The 17,262-nt window shown below is 38.6% G+C and overlaps 1 protein-coding gene across 1 annotated transcript in view; it reads left to right on the plus strand.

Moving 5' to 3' along the window:
• Positions 1-16,782, plus strand: part of LOC148012706 (protein NRT1/ PTR FAMILY 3.1-like) — a 34,355-nt gene extending 17,573 nt beyond the window's left edge. The window contains exon 7 of the mRNA XM_087669196.1: positions 16,476-16,782. Within this exon, the coding sequence (XP_087525322.1) occupies positions 16,476-16,782 (307 nt within the window). The remainder of the gene's footprint in view (positions 1-16,475) is intronic.
• Positions 16,783-17,262: the final 480 nt, after the last annotated feature.

Genomic DNA, 17,262 nt, shown 5'->3' on the forward strand with positions numbered 1-17,262 from the left:
GGTAATTGGCCTTTAAATGGTCTCAATAAACTAATATGAAATGTATTATGAATTTTCCAATGAGATGGCAGTTCTAACTTGAATGCATTGTCATTAATCTTATGAATGATTCTAAATGGTCCGTAGAATCTAGGAGCTAATTTGACAACTGGATGTCTATCTACACTTTGCAGTCTACGCTTTTCTATTCTAAGCCAAACATAATCATCAACTTTGAAATTCATGGCTTGTCTTTTCTTGTTGGCTTGTTTGGTATATGATTGTTGGGCTTTAGCAATCATATCCTTAACCTCATCAAAAGTAGAGTTATGCATAGTAGCAATATCATCAGCGCTCTGAATTATATTAGACAAAGATGCAACAGGGGTAGATAATCTATATCCATAAATAACTTCAAAATGTGCTTTCTTTGTAGATGTGTGCGGTGTATTATTGTAAGCAAACTGTAATAAATGTAAATGAGTATCCCATGTCTGAGGTTTAGAGATAGTGTATGCACGTAAAAGATCTAGAATGGTACTATTTGTGGCTTCGGTTTGTCCATTCGTTTCTGGATGAAATACAGATGAGAAATCAATCTTTGTGCCTAGATTTGCAAACAGTGTAATCCAAAAATTATTACAAAATCTAGAATCTCTATCTGAAATAATCACTTTCGGCAATCTATGGTTAGTAAAAACAGTTTTCAAAAATAATTGTGCTGCTTGTGATGCTGTTAAAGTTTTCTTACATGCAATGAAATATGCTTGCTTACTAAATCTATCTACAATTGTCCAAATCATGTCATGGTTAGATTTAGTATTTGGTAAGCCAGTAATGAAATCCATAGATATATGTTCCCAAGGTTTAGATGGAATAGATAAAGGCATTAATAACCCATACTGTTTACCATGATGTCTCTTTATTCTTTGACAAATCAGACATTCAGAAACAAAATTAGATACATCTGCATCCATATGCGGCCAATAAAAATCTTCAGTTAACATGCGTAATGTAGAAATGATACCTCTATGACCTTGATATGGGGGACAATGAATTTCATTCAAAACAAAAGATCGGAATGGAATAGTAACACACAGTCTCTTTTCAAATAACATGAATCCATCATTATATGACAATGAATCAACAGGAATGAAATTATTTTGAAGTAATTTTTGCCAATCAGAATGAAAAGTGATATCCTGGTGATATGTGTCTTTCATAGCAATCAAAGAATCAAAAGATATGATAGAAATGTTATGAATTGCAGGTCTTCTACTCAATGCATCAGCAACTACATTTTCTTTTCCAGGTTGGTATTGAATGATAGGATGGAAACTTTGAATGAATGAAGCCCATTTGATATGACTGTCAGAAATTTGGGGTTGGCTAAGTAGATGTCTAATGCTTTGCTGGTCGGTCTTTATCATGAATTCTGAACCCATTAAATAATGCTTACATTGTTTTAATGCTTGGACAACTGCTAAGAGTTCCTTGTCATAAGTGGAATATTTGAGCTCAGAGGGTTTCAGCTTAGAACTAGAATATGCTATTGGATGGTTGTCTTGCATTAGCACGGCTCCTATTCCTGATCCGCTAGCATCGGTCACAACTAAAAAGAATGGTCTGTTAAAGTCAGGCAATTGTAGAACAGGGGCATTGGTTAATGCACGTTTGAGTAAGTCAAAGGATTTCTGCTGGTTTTCAGTCCATTGATAAACAATGCCTTTCTTAAGAAGTTTTGTCAATGGTAAAGCAAGTAATGAGAAATTACGTACAAACTTCCTATAGAAACTAGCAAGACCAAGGAATGAGCGTAATTCATGTACATTTTTAGGAATAGGCCAATGCAATATTGCATCAATTTTCTTAGGATCAACTTTTATTTCTTCTTTTGATACAATATGACCTAGATATTCTATTTCTGTCTTAAAGAATTCACTCTTGTCAGGATTTGCAAACAATTGATTTTCTTTCAGTAATTGAAAAACTAATTATAAATGCTCATAATGCTCTTTTTCACTTTGACTGAACACTAAAATATCATCAAAGAAAACAATCACACAATATTGATATTTTAGAAAAATACGGTTCATCATTCTACTGAAAGTGGCAGGTGCATTAGTTAATCCGAATGGCATGACTAAGAATTCGTAATGGCCAAACTGTGTTCTGAATGCAGTCTTAAATATGTCGGATCTGTCTAGCCTCACCTGATGATATCCAGACTTAAGGTCAATTTTACTAAATATAGAAGATCCTTGCAGTTTGTCCATAAGGTCATCAACTCTAGGTATAGGATACCTATTCTTTACAGTGATCTTGTTTAATGCTCGGTAGTCAATACACATCCGATAAGTATTATTCTTTTTCTTGACTAAGAGCACAGGTGCACCGAATGGAGAACTGCTAGGTCGAATTAAGCCTCTATTTAGTAATTCTTCAACTTGACTCTGGATTTCTTTTTGCTCTATTTGATTGTGCCTATATGGGGCTTTGCAAGGTGGTTGTGTGCCAGGTATTAGATCAATCTTATGGTCTTCTGGACGTGATGGAGGTAAACCTGGTGGTAGGTCTTCTGCAAAACAGTCCTTAAAATATGCGAGAAATTCCTTATGCCTAGGGTGCATATGATTTTCCTTTGCATGCAATTCATTCACCCAAATGAGATATGATTTAGTATTCTTATGTAGTGCACGTTTTGCTTGAGTATGCGAAAACAGTGGAAAAATATGAGATGCATGCATACCAAATAATGTAATAGATTTTCCTTGAAAATTAATATTCATTGTGTGTGTGGAATAATCTATATTGGAATTATGTTGGTGTCTCCATGGCATTCCTAGAATAATGTCGCTAGACTATAATGGGACAACTAAGAAATTTCTTCTTTCAATATATGGACCAATTTGAATTTCTAAATCTTGAACTTCTTGTGTGCCATTGTACCTAGTGCCTAAAAATGCAGCTTTTATGCGATAGTGCGTAGGTACAGTATGCAATTTCAATTCCTTTACCAATTTTGCTGAAATAAAGTCATGGGTACTACCGTCATCATGCAATATAGTTCTTTCTTTTCCATGCACCATACATTTCATAGTCAACAATGAATGTGATGTAGGCATACCTGGTAAAGTGTCGAAAGTAGTAGTAGGATCATCTTCTTCTTCAGTGAAATCCGGCATATCCTCATGCTCGTCTTCGTCCATAGCTCCAAGGTAGTTGATATGTGCTGATGGCTTCTTTGAATGACAATTTGCTGCAAGATGCCCTGGTTGGTGACACTTGTAGCATACGATGGGCTTGGCTTTGGTCACATTATTTGCAATGGCTGGGAGTCTGGGTATATTTGGATTTGCTTGTGGAATAGGCTTAGGATTTGGATTGACAGTGGATGGTAATGCAGGTGGTTTAGGCCAGTTCTTACGGAAAGATGGTGATGAGAAACGACCTGGATTAAACCTTCTGAAATTGGAATTGAATTGTTTAGATCCATAATTACCGTTTGCTTGGAATTGCTGTGGTCGTCGATCTCTTCCGCGTAACTTATCTTCAGTGTCGTGAGCTAAGGAGATGGCGTCTTCAAGGGTAGCAGGCTTGAACATATTCACCTCAGCGTAGTAATGTCCAAGAAGTCCAGACATATACTTCCGCTTATGTGTCGTCTCTGGTACATCTTCAAGCGTGCATAACTGTAGGAGTGCATTCCAAAAACGCTCTGTATACTGTGGAATAGGCTCACGATCGCGCTGTTGAAGTAAATCCCATTGCTTGATAGCCTTCTCATGAAATTGCGGTGGTAGGAAATTTTGCATGAACTTCTTCTTGAAATCTTCCCATGTAGCAGGACATTCTATACTCTTGCGGACTACAATCCACCAAAGTGATGCTCTGTCTATCAGATGATTAGTAACACACTTGATTTTATCTTTCTCGGGATAAGTTTCCTCATGGAAATAGTCATCAAACTGGCTAATGAATGATAAAACAGTCTTTCCTTCTCTTATGCCATTGAAAGTGCGAAACTTGAAACTTCGTTTACTTATCTTGGATTCCTTGCGAATGGTTTGTGCTTCAAGAGTGGCGTTGATGGTACGGCGAATCAAATCTTCAGCTTGCGGTTCTTCTTTATCAGTGGACGCTCCTTGTAGCTTTGTCAATTGCGCTTGCAAGGCTTGCCTAGCTCTTCGCTCTTCTTCCAATTGCAGCATGATAAGATCCAGCTTTTGTTCCATGGTAGGCTCGGGTAGATCGTCTTCAGCCATAGGATCATCCATATGTGAGGTAGTCATCCTGTAAAACTCAACAAACCTTTCTCACTCAAAATCGGTTAGCGGGATGAGCGTAGCTCAAATTTGGGGTTACAAGGCTATGTATTTTTGGGTATTTTCTTCTTCAATTTTTAGAAATTCTGCAATATTTTTGTCTCCGTTTGCTGAAAGTACTTCAACGAACTTGTAGATAGGTAGAACAGCTTGCTGCAAACAACTTTCCAGTTCAGAGTTTTTGCATACGAACAAGTCTTCTATGAGTTGTAAGCACTAGTCAGTTCTGATTTAGTCTGACTTGCAGAGTTACAGACTTAACAGACTTGCAGAGTTGTTGACTTGCTGGACTTAGGCCGACTTGCAGAACTTGCAGAACTTGATTACCGTCGACTTACGAAACTTGACTTCAGGAGTGCGAGACCCGGAGTTACTGAACTTGTCTGCCCAGTGTGACTTGCAGAAGATTGTGTGACTTAGCTTAATGAATTAAGCTTAAGCTTAATAAGCTTAGTAGCTTAGGCTTATTAGGGAGGGAGAGTCGACTGAAAACGGCGCAGATCGTGGAGGTCAAGAGGATGTGTTTGATGACGTTGCGCGAATTTCGGACAGCCTCAGATACCTCGTTGAGAATTTTTGTGGGACTTCTTCAATTCCTAAGTCTTTAAGCTTGAAGACTAAGCTTTTTTTTTGAAGAAAAAAGATATGGCTTCTTACTGTTTTATCCACGACTTGTTTATGGAGATGAGGGAGTGGTCCTCCACCTACAGAGCCTGGTCCTTCGCGATCTGACAGTGGAAACAGGGGTTCTTGATCACCAGAAGTCTGCCTGTATCGACGATCGTGACGAGATTGACTGTAGAGGCCGTTTGTTCCTGGAGCTCCGCCTTCGCCCGAGATTGGTAGCGATTGGAAGCTCTTGATCTCTGCTCCGCTCTGATACCACTGGTGCGCAGATCGGTCGCAGATAGCTCACGTGGTGAATCCCGGAAGGTCCCCAAGAACAAAGTACTCTACTTTTTAGCACAAAAACCCATGTAAAAGCAAGCACGACAAGAGGCAAGAGACAAATTGGGTTCAATCTCCCCCATGCCTTGTGTGAGCGCTTCACAAAGCATGTATTTTATGTATATTTCCAATCTTCATGCTCAATAATAGCCCAATTACAAAAATATGACAAGCTTTTAGCTTTTGAGTTTGCTTTCTACAAAAATAGTAAAATAAAGCTAATGGACAGTGCCCATAGTGTCTGGCACGCCCAATCTCAATGTCCAAATAGAAATAACATATCCAGGCGCATAAGCGCATACAAAATAATAATAAATAATCGATGTCTCAATAGACATAACAAAATATAGGCGTGGCGCCTATCAAAATCTAGTCCAAGAGTCGAAAATCCGCTAGACTCCAATGCTTTCCTCCGCCACTGCTGCTATCTCTACACATCAACTGAAGCATTCACAATCGTTAGTAAATTAATACAATTAAACCGACAAAAGTGAATACCTAGCAGTCTTCAGCTACATAAATAAATCAACTGGTTAGAAATAAATCCTAACCTTAATTTATTGCGAGCGCGCACTCTAAACTCATAAACGTTTATTAATTTAATATGCATTTTGTGGAATCACCCGCTATGGAACCACCCATGTACACACTAAATTAATGAAACGCCCGAAAAGGACAGGCGTCCCCATCAACTTCTCGCACAAAGAATCCTCTTTGTGTATGAGCCCCGATCATCTAAGTTTATGGAATCCACCGTAAAACCTCACAGAATCCACCGTGGAATATGCCTCCTGGCATCAGTCCTTATGAAGAAGTAACCTACATTGAAGGGCGCTATAGACTTTAAATTGTAGTTGTGGTCCTCTTATATTCCATGCTCTCGTTGTATCTTTGCTTGAACTCCCTCTTTCTCTCTCTTTAATTAAATAGTTCTTATTGTCCACCAAAAAACTTGTCCAAGGTCACGTACCATTAATATTTTAACATATATTTGACACATCTTGGTTGCTTTAGTTTTTCTTTTACTAATTATAGAAAATGCCCATAGTCATCGCTCTTACATGTCGCTATCTTATTTCTATTCTCTTCCTTTTTATTCAAACCTTTAAAAGGATTTCCTTCTTTTACTTGTGCTTTTATATATTACTTCATATGCGCCCCCAACACACTTTTTTGAAATCTCATAGGTTTTAGACAAATGACACGCATATACTATTGCTTCACTTGTTTGTATGAATGAGAAGATAGTAGATCGTATTTGGAACTTGCTTATAATTATGCCCTTGTAAAAGAGTAAACATAATTTTAGTTGAGGAACTTGTATCTACTAAATAACAAAGACACAATGTAGTCTAGTAATGATTATTTTTTCTATGTACACATATCTAGATATATGTATGTATATGCATGCAATCGTGCATATATACATACATACATACATACATAAGTATATACATAAATACATATGTACATATAATCATTCACACAAAAATATTGTACCTAAAACTTATATCATACATCAATCTTTCATTTATACCTAAGATTCTTTTAAAATAGAGATTAAGCACCTTATTAACCAAGCTTTTTAAGAAGCTCAATTATGAGATATATTAAATGTTGACATATCTTTGGTGAAGCTAAAACTACAAAAGATAGTCATGGCTATTGATGGAATCATGTGCAGAAAGTCATAGAATCACACTCATTACAAGGTTTAAAAAGGACAACAAATAAACCTTTCCAAGGCAAGAAAATGTGTGAGTATGGTACTCAAATATATTTTTAATAAATTTCATGTAGATCCATAAGGTGAAGTGGCTTCCGTCAACACACATGAAAGGCACTTAATGTGGTTGTAATCAAGCTTGTCATTTTTACAATTCAAAAGACAATGAAAAATTTCTAGCATTCTCATTATAATACGTATGAGTTAAAATCACAAATTTGGCTCTTTAGATATCCAATATTCTTAGGAATATTATCTCATTAGTGATATTAGAATTAATGCATCTCCAAAAGACATGAGTGTTCTTTCTTACCCTTTTTCTTTCGGCTTTTGACTACATGTTATAGACAACTCCATTTAGTGCCAATAAATCCTTGACTAAAGTTGATATGCTAGTAACACTAATAGCATTAGGTTGTGAAAGAAAAAGCAAAGCTTCTCTAAGTGGGTGGGCATGTCATTCATCTATTTGTACTTGCAAATGATTAAAAATAATGCTTGCGTTTTCATTATTATATGACTATGTCCACCATGACAGGAGCTCTCTTTTCGTGTTGCAGCGGCATTGGTCACTATGCTAGCATTTTCCTTTTGCAATGTATCCATAAATACACTGCTACTCCAAGTCATGTTGATTGGCTGGCAAATGATCTCAATCAAGGACACCTTGATTATTTTTTCTTCCTACTTGCCATATTGCAAGGTGCTATATTTGTGGCATTCCTAATTGGAGATTGCAAATACACCTACAATAAACACCAAAAACAACCACCATCATGATTACATGCAACCTTATTAACTTTATCTTGTGGTGAAAATGGAAATTTCATATTATTTCCATTAAGTTTTCCAAGTTTGAGTTAATGGACATGAGAATCAAAAAGCACATAAAGCTATACAAAGTGCTTATATTCATCAAAATGTACAAAGAGAGTTGATAGTGAATCTATCATGAAAATAAAAGTCAAGTCTATACTTGTCCATCTTCCTTGATTCTTTCTAGTGAAGAAAAACAAACCAAAACCTTTGGTTTTCCCTTATTTATATGCTCTTCATATTGCTCTATTGGTCAAGATCATGAATGCAACATATGGACCATATACGAAACCTTTATGTTGTTGCTTAGGCTTGGATCAATAATTAATGAGTAGAAAATACTAGTGCCTAAGAAATAGTAGAATTTCAAAATTTTCAAGAGAGAAGTTTGGATGGTTTGAATTTATTATGTACACCAAATATTCTAGTCATTGCAAAGTTTCAATATCAATAATGGAAATTTTCAATGAAAACAAGAATTTTTTCTAAAAAATCAAAAGCCAAATTGGGTTTCTTGGTATCAATCATGTATGTATAAGTATTATTTTTAAAAGGCCTTACCCTTGCACATTGTGATAGGATGATATTGGATAGAAATGAGCATGCCTTTCTTATGAGATTGCAAGTCCTTATATACATGATTCTCTTGTAAGTTAGTTGCCTTGATGGCTCTTTCCATATGGAAAAATAAGGCTCTCATCTATAAATACCACACCTCCCACCTTAGTAAAAAAAAATATGTACATGTTTTTTATTCTAGATTAGACTTGTCTATGGACATAACTATCAAGTGTGACTAGGTGCTCCACGCCTAGTTTCCTTTCGGTGGTTTGTACCAAAATTTAAAGCACCACTATTACTATTGATTAACACATTTCTCATGGCACTTCACACCAGTGTTCTAATGACACTTGGGACGAGTATTGTCTCGATACTTTGCACTAAAGCTCAAAGCACCAATGTTTGTGTCCTAATATATGTTTTATGTACTTTTACACCATCACCTCCACAAAGAGAGAGAGAGAGAGAGAGAGAGAGAATATATACACACTTTGAAATCAAAGCCTCAAGTGTAAACATACTCTTAGATCAATATGCGATCTATCGAGAATCATTCTAGTCTTGTCACTAAAGACTCAAAATCAAATATCCAGTCCTATAAAAGCTTTATCATAATTTAACATACATTACTTTTAATAATTTTGAGATGACAATGCATTTCCCTTGAACATTAGGAAAATAGCAATCTAACCTTCAAGCATCTCCTCACTCAACCATGTAGTAAGACATGTCCCCTTGGCAATTGCATTGATGGCATTTTCATTCCCTTTAAATTGAGGATATACACATACAATGAGGATGAAGTCCAATCGTTTGGTCACATCATTTGAACAAAAATTATTTGCGCCTATACAAAGACAATTGTTTGAACTTCACCAAGGAGATACCCCAATGTCAAGAGCCATCCTAATGTTGCCACAATGGGAATAATGAGAAAGAGAGAGTCCAAGGGATTTAAACACTACAAAATTCTTATAAAGAAGCACCCAATAATATATTATTTATATAGGAGACATCAAGAATATATGAGGTCCATAGCTTTGAGCAAAAATTCAACAATGCATTAATCATTGAGCACATCCACCAAGAAACTACAAAGACATATACCAATGACAATGGAATATGAAAGTTTCAAAGTTATAACCAATATAAACTAAACCATGATAGGTATAAACACCTATTGCATAACCTAGAACCAAAAGCTTCTTACATAATGTATAACCTACCTACAACATAGATATTTTAATATCATAGCACCAATTTCAATATAAACCAAAGATGGAATAATTTATGAAAGTTCATGTTAGCGACGTATGTCATTTAGCATAGAGGTTACTTCTTCCATGGGATGTATCGAGTTCTCATTCCTAACAACTTCACTTTTTGCTAAAATATTTGCATTGTATCTATCATCCCTAGCACCATATCTCCTATTGATTAGATTCTACTTATATTAATCCATCTCTTAATCCTCACTTCCTTTGTCCTCATTGCTATTAGCACAAATAATATATAAAGAAAACTTGTTAGATCCTTTGTATTGATTGTCCATCCAATTTCTAGCTTTAATTGTGGCAAGAGCTTAAGCCTAATGCCAATTATACACCATATCTAAATCAAAGGCTTCTAATATACTTCTAGTAAATCCTGAGTGAGGCTAGAATAAAGACATGGAGGAGACCAATTCACATCCATTGTCAACCTTGATGTGCTTGATAAGGAAGCCTTCAAATACTCTGTCCTGATAACCAACCTCTATAACAAATGTTCTCATAATATATATTATATGCATATATATATATGTATATGTATATATATATATGTATATGTATATGTATATATATATATATATGTATATGTATATGTATATATATATATATGTATATGTATATGTATATGTATATATATATATATATATATATATATATATATATATATATGTATATATATGTATATATGTATATATATGTATATATATGTGTATATATGTATATATGTATATATATATATATATATATATATATATATATATATATATATATATATATATGTATGTATGTATGTATGTATGTATGTATGTATGTATGTATGTATGTATGTATATATATATATATGTATATATATATGTATATATGTATATATATGCATATATATATGTATATATATGCATATATATCTGTATATATATGCATATATATATATGTATACATATGTATATATATAGATATATATAGATATATATATATGTATATATATATACATATGTATGTATATATATATATATATATATATATATATATATATATATATATATATATATATATATATATACATATGTATGTATATATGTATATATATATATAGATATATATATATATATATATATATGAAAAATGTCATTCATTTATAATAAAAAATTCATCAATTATATGTATATATAATATTATATTATATATACATCTATATTTTACATCATTATATGTTTATATATGTGTGTGTGTGTGTGTGTGTGTTTAATACTATGTATTATATATACCCATATGTTATGTGATTATATATCCACACACACACACACATAAACGCTTAATATATATTGTTTGTTTATAACACATCTATATATAATATTTATATAAATGCTTAATATTTATAAATATGCACAAGGAAGAAAACAAAAGCAAAACTTCTATAAAAGAAAGAAAACATAATATTAGTGAGTTCGGGAATCTCCCAATTCCCATTTTTTGAATATTAAAAAGGTAGCACATGGATAACATGCTCATAAGAAAAGTAAAACTTCTTAAAAAGAAAGATTCATGATAATAAGTGAAAAATGAGAAAGAATTGTTAACAGTTTTTGTGAGGCCTTACATCCAAAGAGAGAGATGATCAATAAAATAAGAATGTGGAAGAATGCACTACTTGAGATACTAGCATTTGGAAGAAAAGAGGAGACCACATTAACGCAAAAGCCCATGCTACTATCATTAGAGTGTGCATGGACAGCAATCATATAGCATCATCATGATATCAAAAGGGGCACGAATTGTGAAAGGGAGCCAACCTATTGTGCAAAGTAGGAAGCAACACTATCTAGCCATTAAAAAGGAGGAGTGGCACCATGTAGAGGGAGTTTTGGATTAGCACCCGATCATCAAAGAGGAGTTGTGGATTGCACAAGGACAAAGGAGGCATGCTTTTTAAGGAAGAGTGGCTCCATGTAGAGCAACTTTTGGATTAGCACCCGATCATCGAAGTGGAGGGGTTGTGGATAGCACAAGGAGAGAGGCATACTTTTTGGGACACAAGGAACTTTTGATAAATATCTAGGTACAAAAAAAAGGAGATTTCCTCCCTTTTTCACCATGCAAAAATACACATATCTAGGGATTTTTTGAACTAGAAGAAAGGGCAATATTGCACTATGTAGAGATTTTTTGATATATGGTTGATATTACCAGATAGGTAATATTTTCCTATATAGAGAATGTTTCACTATATATGAAAAATATTTCCTATATGAGAAAAAAAGAGTTGCTAGATAGATAAGCTTAAGTAACATTAAAAGAAAGTTCCATGATTATTATCATAATATGACTAATATGGTTTGCCACAATGATCTATATGATGGTCATAGCTATAGTTAAGAATAGACTCTTTATCACCAATCATGACTTGCTCAAAATTAATCCTACCTTTATGCTTAGCTATCCTCCTCTTTACAACAACGAACGGTGCCTCGTTCTATGATACCTAGCCTACACCTCATGTTGTCTCCCATGATGTGATCCCACCCTTCAAATGATAGAGAAATTCCTCAATTCCACTTGTAAACCTCGCTCTTACTTTGGGTTGCACCTGCTCACACAACCACCCTTTGATGAGGCCACTTCATAGGCTTGTAACCGCTTTTTCCCCTTTTAGCCACCTATTGCCCCTTCTAGCCACCTACAGTAGCTAGTATCATACTGATAATAAAACCATGATTGTCTTGCAATAGCTTATTAGCTCAAACAGGCCCACACTAATGTGCAAAAATCAACTTGCTCTCTCCTACAAAAATAATGGTGATGCCTTTGTAGTAATATGGTCTCCCTTACTATGGTGATTCTTATAGCTTGCAATCCTGCCAAGGCCTTTGCTCTTCTTGGAATTTCCATTTGGCTCACTCTCCACCATCAGAACCACTACTGTAGCCAAGTTTGGCCTTGTTATTACCACCTCCACTCTTCCACAGATCTCCATTGAAATGTTCAACACTGTCTCCTCTAATGTTGCTTTGTAGTGATGGTTGTCCCAGTTGCTCTCTCAATTGTAGACTGGACAGCCTATAGAGAATTCTAACAATTAGAATAAATATTGCCCTCTTCATAGAAATTGATGGAAAACTTCTTCCATACGAAACCTGCAACACCCAACACCTTTTCAAGCTTTCCTCTAAAGTAGGGGAGAGGCCCTCATTTTGCACATATAAATTGCATCTCAAAGCCCCATCCTCTATCATGTTCAGCATAGCCTATGATTAAAGAAATCCAAGAGACTGGAACATGTTCTGCTCCAATGCTAAGGGTGAAAATACTATTTTCAAAGCTTCATCACCATTAAATCCACATTCAATGCTGAAAGGTCATAGAACACTTCTTATGCTTTCAAGAGTACACAATTAGGATACTAGCTCATCAATGTAAAGTCAAGCACAATATCATGGTTTTCTATTAGCCCTAGCTTACAAACCCTCACATGTATCTCTTCTCTCTCCTCAATCACTCCTAATTTACTTGCCACAAGCTTTGACATTGTAAGGTGCCTACATATGGGGAGAGGCTTGTGCCTATTATATTTAATGAATCACTTATAGGTTCCATGAATACATTTATCCTCAAAGCGAGAGTAATCTTGTTTGAATTTTGAGGTCTACATGATTTTTTCTTTTGCAAATAAAGTGTGGCTAATTATATTACTTCAAAAAAAACCTGAATACAAAGAGGTGCTCATGCTCAACAAACTAGCTAGAGCTAATGCAGAGTCACAGATATATCAAATATACACGCCTCTCAAGGCGGTCTAGGAGAGATGGGGGCAAGAAGCCATTGGGGGGGAAGGGGGGGGGGGGGGATTGGGGGTGTATCGCCATCTGGGACTGCCTACCTACAACACGAAAAACAAGTCCTAGCCGCCCCAAGTGCGCATGAAATGAAAACGGAGCTCCTAACGAGCTCGAGACTCGCCCTGCACCTGGTCCCATCAGCCGCAAAGGGAGTGGATGATGGAGGTCCAAAGCTCTGCTAAAGTCGACTGTACAGAAGGTCTCTCTCCGCCAAAAACCTCCTGACACTACGGCTTCGAGATATGCAATCCAATGAGACTCCCTATGATCTCCAATACCTCAAATCGGTCTGTTGTGGGCTCCAGTACCTAGCGCTCTATACTCTTAAGTCTAACACCTTCGTCTCCTCTCTCACCAAAAGTCAAAGGCCACGTAACCCCCTCACATGTGATCTAAGTGAGACATCGCCTCTACAAAGAGTCGGAACAAATACAGGGTCAGTGGCCTGCCGTACCGATGTGGGGATACAAGCGGTTAGGCGGAGTCTTGCTAGAGCGGTTGGACAAGTTCTATGTGGGAGAGTGGGGTTGCTCTCATGGAGGTTAGATAGGGCGGTTGGCTAACACCACTTTGTCCGGGGATCACTGCCCGGTTCTCCTGACACTCGATTCCCTACCATCTTCCTTAGACACACGATCCTGTCGGATCCCTGACTAAATCTACAAGAGGGAGGAGGTGAAGAGACAGATTGAGCAAATTTGGACTAGGGAGTGGGGCAGGAGGAACGAGATCGTAGCGGAGGTTGCAAAGGTCCTAGCCGAGTCGAGCATTATTTGCCAGGAGGCAGCCCTATAGGCTAGGCAGTAGATCCAAGAGGAGGAGAGAGCACTCCGGCGAAACCTAGCAACCACGCAGAGATTACTACAGGAGACACCAAGGAATCCCATCCTCCACGCACAGGAGATATGCGCACGAGCAGCTATCGCTAGCTCAGAGGACAAGCACTCGAAGTTCCCATTCCACACCTCAACAACCTTCTGGGAGCGGAAAGGGGATACGATGTGCACAGAGTTTGTTCAAGTACATCAACCTTGCACCTCAAGAGAGCAGATACGCAGCCTTCGAGATCAGTATCGGAGGATTTGCTCTAGCCTGGATGAGGTAATGGAGATTTCCACCAACTACTACAGACGCCTTTTCCAGTAGGAGATAGCCTCAGCCAGAGGATAGTGTTGGAAGCAATAGGTCTAGGATCACATCCTATCCCTTGTCACAAAGGAGATGGGACGCTCCCTCCTAGACCCCTTCACAGAAAAGGAATTAGAGGAGGATTTCCACACATAGGATGGATAGAAATGCCTGGGAGAGAATGGCCTCTCTAAGGCCTTCTCTACCACCTATTGGGAGGTAGTGAAGGACCCCTTATTGCTAGCTTTCCAGGAGATTTTCAGCTCAGGACAAATGCCAGGGAGTCTTTGGCAAGTCTTATCAGTCTCCTCCCCAAAGGGGGAAACCGGTTGGAGCTATCCCAGTGGAGACCAATCACCCTGTTGTCAATAGCCTACAAGGCACTGGCAAAGATGATTGGCAGGCGACTCTGCCCCGTGCTTCCAAACATCATTCATGACACACAAACAAGCTTTGTCCAGGATAGGAGTATCCTAGACAATGTCTTTACCTTCTTTGAGGCGATAGAGTGGGCCCAGCATAGTGGTCAAGGATTGGCTGTACTACTCCTGGACTTCAAGAAAGCCTATGACCGAGTGGACTAGGACTTCTTGGAGGGCACTATGGTGAGGTTGAGCTTCCCCCAGGCATGGATCCGTGGGGTCTCCGCACTTTACAGATCGGCTACTACTAGGGTTCTCATAGGTGGCAGGCGAGGGGAGGAGTTTCAACTGGAGAGACACAAGAAGTCTAGCGACCGCTCCCTCCTATGGAAAGTTGGGTCTGTCCAAGCATCGCGTGCTCTACTGCTAGTAGGAAGTCCTCCCATGCCTCTTGCTCCTCCCCAACCATGCCCTGGTAATTTCTGCCTCTACCTTGCTGGTCCTCTAAGGCCTCCAAGTTGTTGAAGTCTCATCCAACAATCCAGGAGTCCATTTCTGAGAGTCCTGCTACAATCTCCACCCAGAACCTACTGCGTGCCTTGACCTCTATAGAAGCATAGACATTGAGGACTCCAAGGCACGAGTCCCTAATATCCAATTTGATCCATAGAACCCTCCCTGCCACAATTGTCCCATAGTCCCGTACACAAGCGGTGAGACTTGAGTCAATGGAGGTGCACACAGCTCCATTCCTGTCGTGGGCACCGATAAAGTGCTCCCAGTAAGTGTGTGAACTGCCTTGGAGTAACTTCCCTACCCGCTAGGCCTGGTTGAGGGTGAGCTTGTGCTCTTATCATAGTAAGATGTCAATCCGTCCAGCAACAATAACCTGCTGCCTGAAAGAGTGTTCGCCTGTCTGGATCTCTAGAAACTGTTGTATATTCTTTGTATATTTCACTACCACCCGTACCTTTGGGACTCCTACGACTATCACTGCGTTCGCGAAAGAGGTGGGGAGGACAGTGCCGAAGAGCCATCCCAGGGAACCATGTAGATGACTCCCTTCGTGGAGGCATAGGGCAAGCTGGCCAGTAGCTCTCGAGCTGCGTCTGTCGAGGTAAGTCGTACCATGAAGATCTCTTGACCCATTAGAACCACCTCCACGATCTGCCCTTTGTCGATGCTCAGCGTGGAGTGGAGCAAGTCCGGAAGCTGGACCCTGGATGGTGAGTGTCCTACTACCTAACCAAAGATTGTTGTTTCCTTTAGCTCCAGCTCAAAGGAATGGACGGCTAAGAGTTGTTCCTTAGAGAGCACGAAGCGCAAGGTGTTTGACGGAGGGCACTAGCGTTTGACCAAAGGTTTCCATTGCACATCCCTCTTGAGAATCTGCCAATCACGCTGCTTTGCTCCCCATGGGGGAAAAAGTTGTTGCAGAGGGAGGCAGCAATGGGGGTTTGGGTTGAGGGAGTGACAATCCTGGGGAGGCACAGGCGGAGAAGGGGCGGGGGGACGGGCTGATGCAGGGGGATAGTGGGCTATGAGCAGGGCGACGGCAACAGGCTGGGGGGCGACGCGTGTGGGGGCGCAAGCGGGGGTGACGGCCACAGGCAGGAGGCACAAGTGGGGGGCGACAGCCACAGGCGACCGGCACAGGAGGTGGGGGGCGACAACCACAGGCGGATCACAGGCAAGGGTCGACGGCCACAGGCGACGGGCACAAGCGGGAGCAACGGCCACGAGTGGGGCCACGAACGGGCCCCAGGCAACGGGCAAGGCAGACGAGCGGGGGTGAGGGGTGTCAGTCGGGGTTGGGAGAGCAGGCGTGCATGACGGACAGGGAGCTTAGGTCATTCCTCCAAAATTTGCTGATGATGTCTACATGATAACCTATTGGTTCTAGAGTTAAACAAAATTTTAGCAAAAGCATCTTGGTAGATCCAAGATGTATTAAGGATTCCATGTACACCAGTACAGCAATAAGCACACCTGGCATATCTGCTGACAGCAACAATCCACGACATATAGTACTAGTTAAGCACTACAATACACAAAAACCAAATATAAAACCACTATTATAGTTTGAAATATATAAGAGTCTATGAAAGCCAAATCCCTAGTCAATGGAAAGCTTTGCATTATCCTCAGAATGCCCTCACCTCATTGCCTTGACTACTTAGGCCTAAAATTATAATGCAGTAACAAATATGAAAACTGACCAGTTAGAAGAATCTATTCCATTCTCCACATGGCAACCTTAACATCAACCTCAATTGATGCTTTCAAACCCTGACTACTTCAAATACTATTGGC

This window comes from Lygodium microphyllum, chromosome 27, assembly GCF_053477565.2.
Source record: "Lygodium microphyllum isolate KBCC chromosome 27, Lygodium_microphyllum_v1.1.10, whole genome shotgun sequence".
NCBI lineage: Eukaryota > Viridiplantae > Streptophyta > Polypodiopsida > Schizaeales > Lygodiaceae > Lygodium > Lygodium microphyllum.